Here is a 12,456-nt window from a genome sequence, read left to right on the forward strand (position 1 = left end):
CCCCTCCCGTTATCCTACAATGCACCGTCAGCACCAACAGGAGTATTAGTGTTTTTTTTCCTGTTCAGATGACACCATTTGCCTTCTGCCTTTTAATGTGACTTCTGCAGATGACAGAACCCTTCACAGAACTGTAGCTTTCATTTGTTTTGCTGTCAGACTTCATGCTGGTTGAGTACTTAATATTATGTATTTGTTTCTGTAAATAATCTGGTGTGAGCTTTTACCAGAGGCTTACAATATAAACAACAATTACTGATCACAATATACTTTTAAAGTTAAGCAAGAATGCACACAAAGAAAAGTAACTTGGAACAATTTTTCAGATTTTTTTGGTTTTATTAAACCAGTGTTTTTCCAACCATGGGGTTGGGACCCCACGTGGGGTCGCCTGGAATTCAAATGGGGTCACCTGAAATTTCTAGTAATTGATAAAAATCATAATAATAAAAAAACTTACTCCAACAATAGAAGATTGGTACAAAACCATCTTGCAAATATTCAAAATGGAAAAATTGACTACTCTATCAGAATTTTATCATGTTTGGGAAAAATGGATCAAGTTTGTATCCTTTAGCCACCCAGAATTTGTATCACTCCTCTAAAAATATCTTCTTTTTTATAATCTCCCTGTATTTATTCTTTGTTTTATGTTTTTCTCTGCATAAATCTGCATAATGTTTAAAGAACCCAGAGGTATTATAACTTATGATTGTTTTTTGTTTTTGTTTTTTACATGAAAAATACCAAAACTGTACCTGTACTGTTTGTTTTCTTTTCTTTTTTTTTTACACTTTTGTATGTATAAAATAAGAAATACAAAAAGGACTCTAATAAATAGCATATATATGAATGGTAATGTTGAAGATATCTTGTCACCTGTTCCAATAAAAAAAATAAATAAATAAAATAAAATAAATAAATTATAAAAAATGTATGGTGCGTTGAGAGAGACAATCCCAATCCATAAAAGACATGACAAACTAAAATTCTCCCTTTGTGCAGTAATCTACACCTGGCTTTTCTGCCTCCATCCATAATAATATACATTATATAGACTAAAAGTTGTCTAAAATTAATGTTTATTTGCCACATAGTACATGATCAAAAACAAATTAATTTTAGCACACAAAAAAAGTCTCTGTTTTGAATGTCTGGGGTCACTAGAAATTTGTGATGTTAAAATGGGGTGACGAGCCAAAAAGGCTGGAAACCACTGGATTTAACTGTTGATTCCCATCTTTCATAGTCCACACAGCAAACATCCACTAGACCACACACAGTACATTAACAAACCTACTGCTTTTTACTATCACTGCATTTAAAATGACCTTGCACAGGTTGAATGCAGAGTTTGTAAGAGACACTATAGGCCATAATGGACTTAAAATTCAACTAGTCCCTGAAATGTGGAATTAAAAGTTATTTGTGTTAAACTTCAGTCTCACCTGAACATGACCCTGGTGTTCAGATTCATTTGGATCTGCATTTATATCTTATTTGTCTATTTTTATGTTGCATTGAATAAGCGATTTATGTCACACAGGAAATCACAGCACGTCTTGATGCTGATTTTCAGGGGTAGTTTAAGTAAAATACCTTAAAATCAACTCAATTGAAATTACAGGTTTAAATTAAATAGTAAGTATCAAGACACAAAAGACTACTTCGCCATAGTAACAAGAGTAACTGATTTGTAAGTCCATCTCTGGCCTTTACCTAAAAATAAGGGGTAATTTTCCTCACTTTGGTGAACGGTTTTAACCTCATCTGTCAAGCTGCCTAACGGCTCTCTGCCCTTTACCTCCTGGAGGTCTTCTTTGCCGAGGACGTGGGCTCAAACAAGGGCGCCATCATTGGCCTGATGGTCGGAGGTGTCGTCATAGCGACCGTGATCGTCATCACCTTGGTGATGCTGAGGAAGAAGCAGTACACGTCCATCCACCACGGAGTCATCGAGGTGAGAAACGGCTGACCTGTGTGCATCCAAGCTGTTCTGCTGTATGGGAGTCAATCTGTTGTGTGGGGGTGAAAGCTGTTTTCATCAGCTGTGGAGGATTTCAATGCAAATGTGTGCATATGGACTGCTCATATGATAAATATTAGACCGAACTGGGGGTTTTATCTGGATTTGTAATTTAATATATGTCCCTAATCTATCAGTTTCCTGCTTCTCTAATTATCCTGGTTTATCGTTTTACAATTTTCATTAGCGGTTTAATTAAAGTCGGCTAGTTGTGGACGCTTCTTTTTTCCCCCCATAAAAAGCCAATTACACTTAAATTTAATCACAGGAAGCATTAAATGAAGCTTGTGTTAGTGTGCACGTTTAAGAGGTATACATTGGCTGTGCTGTATATTTGACTCCTCCCCCTCTGTCTGTCTTTGGCTGTCCTCCAGGTGGATGCTGCCGTCACCCCCGAGGAGCGCCACCTGTCTAAGATGCAGCAGAACGGTTACGAGAACCCAACCTACAAGTTCTTTGAGCAGATGCAGAACTGAGGAGAATGTCACACACAACATATAAAAAAAAAAAACACACACACACACACAAACACACACATACATACATAAAAGTTCACAAACATCTCCTCCTCTCATCAAGCACCTTCCCTTCCCCATTCTTCCCCAAATAGTCCCATGTCTCCAAAAAGGCAGTGTGGCTTAGATCCTGGAGTGACTGAAATAGTCAGTTACGAGCATTCGGAGCAACTGTAGCCAGGGTTTCTTTCATTTCTGCCTGGGCGGACACTGTGGCCGAGCCAGTTTGCACCAAGTTTGTTCACTTTATTGGAGCAAAGACGCCTTTTAATTAAGGAAAGGGGGTTTTTATAGGTCGCTCCGTCTGGGCCTGCTGATGTATAGAAAAGGCCCCGCCCAGTGCATCGAGACAAACCCACCCGTATGGGAATAAAAGCGCATTCTCTCCACACTGATTCAGGGCCAGTGTATAGTTTTATTTTATTTTATTTTTTTTTTGCTTGAGATGGTTTTAGGCGTGGACTTGTGTTGGCAAATCTGACCGCTGATCAGTAGGATTTTAGGCGCACATAGGCCTGGGCCTCATTTACAAAAACTGGTTGCATGCAGATTCGTAGTAAGCTTTGTTCAAAATGAAGGGTTTAATTAATCAGTGTGTTGACATAAAGATATTCATTTGTCTTGATTGTATTGTTTTTAATTAATATCATAATGAAATACAGGCAACGTGATTTTTCCAACTGAGGCCCAGTGTTTCCCCACCTAATGCACCACTACTGCACTCACTCTACAGTCGACACTGGAGTATTAGTGAGCCTCCCCTCCCTCCCCCTCCTCCACCATCCCTCCCTCCATCCACTTTTCTTTGCGCATTCTTACGACAGCTGGGCTGTGTTAAGTCACACAAGGCTCTTAAGGATATCTGGAGATGCTCGATGATAATGAAATATGTCGACGGTGACGGTAGTAATTATGTATTCCGAATGAGCTGTTTTTATTTTAGAGGTTTCTCTATCGTTTCCAGTTTTGTTTTTTCAAAAAAGTACGAAAACAGAGAAAAAAAAACAAACAAACAACCAAGTCAACCGATGTAAAGTCCTTTTTTTAAATTGCGTGTAATGTTCTGAAGTAATGCTGAAGTCTTAGCTGTTCCTATGTAGTGCATGACAACAATGACAACTGGATTTGGTAAAAACAAAAAACAAGATCGTAACGCTGCTCTTGAGATCCTTTCTCACGTATAGATTGTCATTTTAGCAAGATTGTACATTTAGTATCTTCTCGTGATCACGTGACTTCAAACAGAAAAATATATATGAATCTAGATGAACGGGCTCTGCTTTGATATCATGTAAAATACACATTTAAAAAGAGAAATCTGTGATTTTCAGATTTACGTGTTCGTCATTTCTTCTTTTTTTTATACCGTGCTTTGTTCCTGAAACTGCAGGACCAGGCAAGGGCTTTGTTTTTGTCTGTATATTATTCACTAAAAAAATATATTGTGTTAAAACTCCTTTGCAGAAATCACCCTATTTAATTTTTGTTCGGTTTTCTGTTCATTTCATATTTTCTGTGTTTTTCCAGAAGGGGCATGTTTAGAGAGGTTTTCACAAGCCGGGAGGGGACGCGAGAAGACGTGAGGATTTGGGGCGTGGGGGATGGGTTAAGAGTAATTCTGCGTGTACGTGTTTTGTCATTTTCAGTCTGGTGTTTTGTCCAGTTGTAAGCTTTTGGGTTTTGTAATCATTTCGCTTTCAGCAGACAGAACAGGTGGAGTGCTGAGAGGAGGAAGGAGGGCGAGGTAGAGAGGAAATGACTTGCAGTTCCGGATGGATAGCCAGCCAGGCAGGCAGTCTGTATATATAATGGATTTTCACTTCCCTCCGCACCTCCCCCTCCCTCCTTCGCCTCCCTTTTCCTTCAGGCATGCTACTCACCTCTCTGCCATCAATGCACACTTGACTCCTCAGAGGCAGAGCACTGTAGTCTGTATATATAGATGATATAGGCATTCACTATCCAGAGAGCTGAGAGTGAGTCGCAGGCGGAGATGTGAAAACAGGGATCGAATCGTCGGGGAAGACTCCCCCTCCCCCCCCCGCACCCTTCAACCTTCATCCTCATATAGTCAGCTCCTGGGAATAGTCAGAATATTTCTCAGCATCTCAACGTGACAGTCAAAGAAATACAGCGTGACCTCTGACTCTGCTAAGATCTATAGGAAACGCTGGGTGAAATGTACATATGGAGGCTGCAGTGGGGTGGGTCCTTGGTTTTCAGAGGGTGCTCATTAGAAGCCCAACAGAGGGCAGTAGAGTAGAAGAGGAAGCCGGATTTTCTTTCTATCTTTTTTCTGTGGGTATTATATCAGTTTTGTTTTCCACTGTGTAATATTGTGCAGGCCATTTGCATTGACTGGGAAAACGCTTTCTACACTGTATTCCATAATAAAGTTTTGAATGTACATACAGATGCTGTGTCGTCTCGAGATATTTTAATAATAAACTCATTAATAATAATAATAATAATAATAATAATAATAATAATGATGTGGATTTAACATATGGTGCAGCACAGTCTCTACTTTACATTGTTGTAGCTCACTGAGTACAAGACATGGCTTTTACTGCGCAAATACATAAGTCAACACAATTACAATTCATTATTCAGCACTCTGTGACCTTGTGCATTCATACATTCAGCATTAATGTCTGCACTAAGCTGATATCCTTGTCTTAAGGAGATAGTGTTGTCTCAGAATGAGACCAGAGGCCTTGGAGATGCCAGATATACAGGGTTTTGCCTTCAAGGACACCTTAGCGGGGCAAAAGCATCCTGACACAAACTGAGCCAGGTCACTGATTCAGCTGAAACCAAATTGACACTATTCCTAAAAAACACTGCTTTATGACAGACTGAGTGAGGATACTAGATTTTGTTTAACCTATAAAGACCCAGTGCTACTTTTGTGGCAGTTCCCAAATAAATATTTCTCCATCTGTAACCTCTCTTAAGTGATTTATCACCCTTTATTCTAATATTATCCTATTTTGCATTTTTTCCAGTGAATATCATGTATTATTTAATTCACTGATCATGTAGATGTTCATTAAAACCCAGATTAAAGTTGAAGGTTATTATATCAAAACAGAGAAAAGTGAAATAAAAGTGTCTTTTTCAGTTAAGTCTCTCATTAACTGAACATAAACTTAGTATCTCCATCCACTGTCACTGATTAAACTCCATGGGTTTTACTGGTGAATCAATGTTGTAGAAGATGACGGTGTTTCCACATTCACAACGGAGCCTCTGAACGTCCAAATGGGTCATATCTGATGACCATGAAAAGATGACAAACTGTATTTTACACCAATTATTCACATGTATTGATAGGATTAGTGAATCAACAGGTATTAAACCATTTAGATCAGCAGATGCTTTTGGTGGCCAGTGGCTGTTTGGGTCTTTAAGGGTTAATATTCATGTGAATAAATAGAAAACACAACCATTAAAGATTAGTATCTATAACTAACAATGGAAATCCAAGCATAGATAAATTAAAAAGACTGGAACTCATGGTATTAATTGGTGTTGGCTTTTGATTATCTATTATTATTTATTCGCAGTAGTCAAATATAACGCAGGCAACTGTTATACAAATGACCCCACTATATTTGACACAGTGTTCTTTTTTGGAAAGAAAATGTGATCTATGATATGGATATGATGCAGCACCACAGTATCACTATTCCTACACTACAATAATAGTATACAATTTATCTAGATGTGGCTCATTGTGGAACTATTAAAATGTATTTACTAGTGATCATAGTAGAATCATATAACACTAATGAAAATATTCTGTATAATGAATGAATTCACCACTTTTTATACTTTTGCCAACATTTTGAAGATAATACTTGTATTTTACTTCACTAATATTTCCAACTTTGGATTTCATTATAGTGGAGTATTTACATGGTGATATTTAGTATTTGAGGAGTCCTTTTTCATTCCTTCAAGCTTCATCAGATGTGTTTACTTACCCAGTGCCAGTTCTGTGACACACATATGGAGTCAGGTGTGCAGGTTTGTCTTTCAGAGGAAACTGTGAAAAGACAAACAGCAGGCAAATAAGAGTGGATTAAATTGGCTATGATTATTCATCAATAACAATCTCCCGCCTTTGTTTGACAGCAAGCTTCTAATTATCATCATTATTTGTTGAAGTAATTTGTTGTTTGAAAAGTCAGAGTTTTAATCAATACAAGGTGATGATTCATTGCTGTTCCTCACACAAACACAATGAAGACTGCACACAAGGGACCAGTGACGTCATGACGTACGCATATACGTCTTTACGTCACTGTCCCACAATACACCGCGGTTCTCCACATTTGGATTCTGAGCTGTTTGTGTCAAATCCAAGGTGAGTGCGGAGTAACAAGTAGAACGTCAATAAAGAGGTGCATTTACGTCGTCATTGACCTGAAGTCTGACGAATTCACTTGTGTTTTCTAAAATAAGATAAACTTTGTTGCGGTTACGTCCTGGAAAATAAACGATAAGAAGATGCAGTTTGGATGCTAATGCTAGTTTAGCTTGTTAGCTTGTTAACTTGAATGAAAAACAAATCGGGTCATGAGTGCTAAACACACTTTGTTTGATACCTACCGGACAAAAACATATTCGTTTGGCATTTTTATGTAGTTGTAGTAGGTATACTTAGCTCATCTGTGTAGCAGTAACGCACCAATGCTAACTTAGATAGGCTAACTCAGGGATTTAGCAAACCGGTGTTGTGTCAAAGTACGTATCCCTGCTCAGAATTGTTCCCCCTGGCCCCAAGAGCATAATTTCGACTTTATATCTCATAATTATGACTTACCACGGGGATAATTTCTTTTAAAAAGGGTAAAAAATTAATAATTATTTGTTTAAAAGGCGAAATTATGACAGAGAAACTCATAACTATGCACCTGCGGCCAGGGGAAACAATTCTGAGCAGGGGTACATATCTTGGCACAACACCGGCAGTAAGCAAACAGCTGCAGGTAAATGTGTGACAGTTGATAAGAGCTGGACTGGTTTATGTTTACCCAACAGAATGGCACTGCATCGGTTATTCCAGTTGTCCTCCCTGCTGCGCTCCGCCGTGAGCCTGACCCTGCGGAGGAACATCGGCCTGTCTGCGGTGGTGTTCAACAAGGCCAAAGACCTCGACCCCGTCCAGAAGCTGTTCCTGGACAAGATCCGGGACTACAACACCAAGAGCAAGTCAGTCATAACACACACATACTACTGTTAAACTCCACATTGCATGCAGTTTCATTATTTTATTTGCTGTTCAGGTTGTAGGTTGCAGGCCAAATAGAGGAACGTTTCTAAGGCTGACGGAGTTAAAGAACTGGTTTTTTTACCCTGCATGCTTATCTTTATTTTGCACTTATCTAAACAATCTGAGCATTGTCAGAATAGTTTATGTGGTTTATTTCTTTTAATCGCCCCAGCTCTGTGCAGTGTTGTCTCTAAATGGACCTTTTTTTTAATCTGTTGGAACCTGGTTTTAATTATCTCGTTTACATTTATCTCTTAAATATCCTTCCACGTCTTGGCTCTTCCAGGTCATCAGGTGGCGTTGTTGATGCTGGACCTGCGTACCAGAAGAACCTGACTGAGGAGGTGACCAAGCTGCAGAGGCTATACGGTGGTGGTGACTTGACCAAGTTCCCGGATTTCAAATTTGCAGGTTAGTTTGGCTCTCATTTCTTTTTCCTGAGATTCAAACAGATTTAAACTTTACCTAGAGGCAAGCACAATTGTTTAAATATCTGGAGCAAGATTTCATATTACCCTTTTTTTTTTTTAAACAAAATTTGACATAAAATACTAAAATGAAGTTATTTTTTTAGTTCAGTTTCAGTGTATTTTTGTTGGTATGACAGACTTTCATGAACAGTATTGTTTACATGTTCATTGAAATTTTCTTCTTTCTTTTCATCTCTTCACTTTGTGTCATCATTGGCAAACACCCATTTCTCATCTACTGTCTTTCCTCCCCAGACCCCAAGCTGGATGAAGTGCCCAAGTGAATGCTGTCCATGTTGTAAATCTCTACATGTCACAAATAAGTTGTATTTAATAAAAAAGATAATAGGTTGAATTGTGAGTCACCGGTTGTTATTTAATTGTATTTTACTTTGAGTTTTAGTGTCTTTTTACACTGATCGAAAAAAACAAAAACTCTGACACACTGTTGCAGAAACAAAAAAACATATCTCTCAATATTTCAAATTAATTAAGTCAGAATGAGAATGCTAGGCCTTAGAACACATTGTATACAACGACTGACATAAATGGGACACACAGGATCTTCAGTTTTCTTTTTTGTTCAAACGCATATGCGCCTGAAAAGTAAATTACTTTTTTTCATTAATTGCTTTGAATAACAACAGCGCACTGAAGTTAATCTCACACATAAACTGAACTCATTTATCCATAAATCTAATGTGTCTTATGTACCAATAATCCTTAAAACTGATAAATAGCATGTGAGACTTCCCAGTTAATGTCATGGATTTTTTTTTAATAAGTCAAGTGAAAACCTCCAATTTCACAGGACCTTGTGAAGTCCTAAATCTGTACCCTAAATACAGTTTTATTCTGATTTTTTTTTTTTTTATCCTTGGCTGCATCATGAGTATAGATATTCTAAGACTCGCCAGTCTCTTATTTTGGACAAAAATAGGAAGAGATGAGGTGGAAATTTATACAGAAAACTAAAAAAAAAAAAAAAAGCCAAAGGATTAATATAGAACATGTCTATCTTCTACCTAGAGGATATTTGATATACACATCACATAAATATAGATAATACATACACCAATCAGCTATAATGCTCTGAACACTGACAGAAGTGTTAATTATTTCATTACAATGGTTCCTTTCACTGCGTTGGATACATTAGGCAGCAAGTGAACATTTAGTGGATGAAGGAAGTAAAATTAGCAAACTGAACTGAGTGACTTTGACCAGGGTCATATTTTAATGGTGCTTCTCTACAGCTGCTGGTCTGCGGTGGTTTTAGTACTGACCAAAAATGGACTAAGGAAGAACATCCCAGTCTCAGACCAATTAAGCATCTCTCGACTTTCAAGACTTCAGGGATCTGCTACTAACATCCTGATCCACATACCAGAGCTCACCTTCAGAGGTCTGGTGGAGTCTTAGGTGTCGGATCACAGCTGTTTTTGTGGAAAACTGGAACCTAGACGAATATTAGACATGTTTTTATCATGCTTTTTACAGATTTTATATTGGCATTTTAGTGATATCCTCCTGACACCCAGTAAGTAAACATTTTCACCATTTTACATTAAATAATTGCTTTAATTGGAAACAGTATGATGCAAGTTTTTCCAGATGCATTTTTTATATAATGTCCTTTTCAGTTTTTTGTTTTGTTTTTTGAAGTAAAGCTGTGAAACTCTTGTCCACTACAGAGGACAAAAATGCATTGCTGGGTCTCAGGAGGATATCTGATTAGTTTTATTTTATTTTAGTCTGTTTTTTTTTATCTATTTTTGTCTAGTCTGTTTTTTTTACTCATATTTTATTGTTTCATTGTTGAAATTTTACAACACAAACATTTAGAACAGTGTCAGTTGTCCTGTACATTGTCCACTTTTTCCCATCGATCTTCACAAGTTGCTTTTTCTCGTCTTTTTTAACCATGATCGGTGAGCTGCTGGGAGGTCATGTCCATGTCTTTTGTCTGTGCTCTTTTAAATCTATCCCCTGTATGTATCCTGTGGTTTTAATGTTGTTTATTAGAGATGCCCTCTCCAAACTGCAGAACAAATCTACCTACGAGTATTAATAAAGTCACCTTGAACCTTAGACAGGTGGTCAAAATGTTCTACCTCAGATGCTGGATTAGTTAAGATCTGGTTTTTCTCTAGACCACCTTTGGTCGGTACTAACAAGATCTGGAGATGCTGTTTTTACCACATCATCCTCGAGGTTTGCATGTTCACTTGCTTCCTAATATCCCACCCACTGGCAGGTCCCACTGTAATGAAATAACCAACATTAAAACCACTGTGTTATGGCTGACCGATGCATATTACAGATACATATTTGTTGCATAAAAAGCTGATTGCGACAGATTTCATCAAATAGAGCTTTAGAAGTTTATGTTTTCTGACTTTTAGCTGTTTATGGGTAAAGTTCTAATCGTTATTACAGACATGAAATATATAAATCTCCATTATGAAAGCTGACAAATAACCATTTGTCTGGATATTTCACAGTTTATATAAAATTCATAAATATTCCTTCATGATTTCTTACTTTTTTTTATCCGTTTGATTTAGCAACAAGTACTTATATACATGTTACCTATTATCCTTAGGGTTTCTTAAGTGTTCAGTACAAATACATTAAAAAATTAACCTTTTTTTTTAGGTACAAAATATACATACTAATGAAGATACTAAACATCACAGGCCAAACTTTAAAAACACCCATATGTGTACCTTATTATAACAAATAAACTCTGTATTTGGAAGTATATGAAAGCATCTGTACAAACTAAAAACTTAAAATTAAAAAACCTGTTCTTTCACAGCTTTATTTATAGTCCCTCTCTCAAATATTAAATTAAAAATTAGGGTTGGACTGATGCACTAAGCTCCAAGCTGCCAACCTGTCTCTGATGCAACATGTCTGTCAGGAGGAAATGTGCCTGAAAGATTCATGTTGCTGGCAGGGACAGTGAGTTTGAGTATTCCCTTCAGTGGGAGTGGAGAGAGTGTTTCAGCCTGGGTGAGACGGAGCGAAGAGGCGAGACAAGGAAATGACTTCTGATGATCAGGATGGAGATAAAAACTGGCATCTGAGTGCATTCGAGAAAAACATCCATATTAAAGCCAGACAAGTAAGTGAAAATGATACATAAACTGATCAGCTTTTAGCTCTTAACTGCTGACTGATCGAAACAGGCATTTTGAAAGCATTACTTTAGTTGTTTTGTTTTTTTCACTATCTTTAAGGACGTTTCACAGATTAAACACTAAGAGAGGATTAAATGATACTGAAAATAATACTTTTCTGCATTTAGTTCAAGTCTATTCAGCTCCAGACCTAAACAGAATTAAATTTATGTCTCCTTGGTACCCACATATTTCTTGAAATTGCCATAATGTTTGCATAAAGTCTCTTGGGTCAATATTTAATTGAGGGACTTTTGGAGTTTCCTCTACAGGGTAACATAGTGGACAGGTATAGTTGATATTTTTGCTGTTTTCAGGCCGAAAATCAACAAAACCAGAACAGCACATGGCATTTTTACCGAAAGATTCGTCTAAATATCATATATACAACTGAATAAAATTGAAAGTTATTTATAAAGATATTGTAGGAACACTGTTGACACAAAACTGTGATAAATACACTTGACTCACACACTACTTTATATTAAATAACTAAGAAAAAGGAGAAAGAACACATGTTGGAGTCTTGCCGGTGTTTTCTTCAGGAGGAAATGACATCATGTGGAGCAGGTCATGTGATTTGGAGGCGTTTTTGTAATTGGTAACTTAGACACTGATACAATTTGTTATTTTCCATATAAAATTTGATATATTGACAAAAAAGAAAGTTCTGTCATGATTACCTCAACTTTATAAAAAGAACACAATCAAACATTTTTTTTTTAATTAGCTAATTTTATTATTGTTTAGCTAATTAGGTGATTGTGATTAAATTTGGACGGTTATTTAGTTGATATTTTAGCAGATCTAGTCATTTATTAATTATTTATTAATAAGTGATTGTGCTTCCGTAATTAAATAATTAGGGTATTTTTAAAGACATGACCATAATAAACATAAAAAAAACATTAGTATGTTTTTTACTTTGAATAAAGATGTATGCCAGATATATCCCATGGACTTCAAAAGTTCTTCAATT

The 12,456-nt window shown here is 36.9% G+C and overlaps 2 protein-coding genes across 2 annotated transcripts in view; both read left to right on the forward strand.

Moving 5' to 3' along the window:
- appa (amyloid beta (A4) precursor protein a) overlaps positions 1 to 4,954 on the forward strand; it is a 57,271-nt gene extending 52,317 nt beyond the window's left edge. Inside the window, 2 exon segments of the mRNA XM_030150396.1 lie at positions 1,814 to 1,960; positions 2,401 to 4,954. Of these exon segments, the coding sequence (XP_030006256.1) occupies positions 1,814 to 1,960; positions 2,401 to 2,502 (249 nt within the window). The 3' untranslated portion in view covers positions 2,503 to 4,954.
- A 1,850-nt stretch (positions 4,955 to 6,804) lies between these two features.
- On the forward strand, positions 6,805 to 8,647 carry atp5pf (ATP synthase peripheral stalk subunit F6). Its single transcript, XM_030150260.1, has 4 exons — positions 6,805 to 6,913; positions 7,591 to 7,761; positions 8,109 to 8,233; positions 8,548 to 8,647. Exons 1-4 carry the CDS (start codon positions 6,822 to 6,824, stop codon positions 8,574 to 8,576), a joined length of 417 nt encoding a protein of 138 aa, XP_030006120.1. The 5' UTR covers positions 6,805 to 6,821; the 3' UTR covers positions 8,577 to 8,647.
- Positions 8,648 to 12,456: the final 3,809 nt, after the last annotated feature.

The sequence above is a fragment of the Sphaeramia orbicularis genome, chromosome 2, assembly GCF_902148855.1.
Source record: "Sphaeramia orbicularis chromosome 2, fSphaOr1.1, whole genome shotgun sequence".
Classification (NCBI taxonomy): Eukaryota; Metazoa; Chordata; class Actinopteri; order Kurtiformes; family Apogonidae; genus Sphaeramia; species Sphaeramia orbicularis.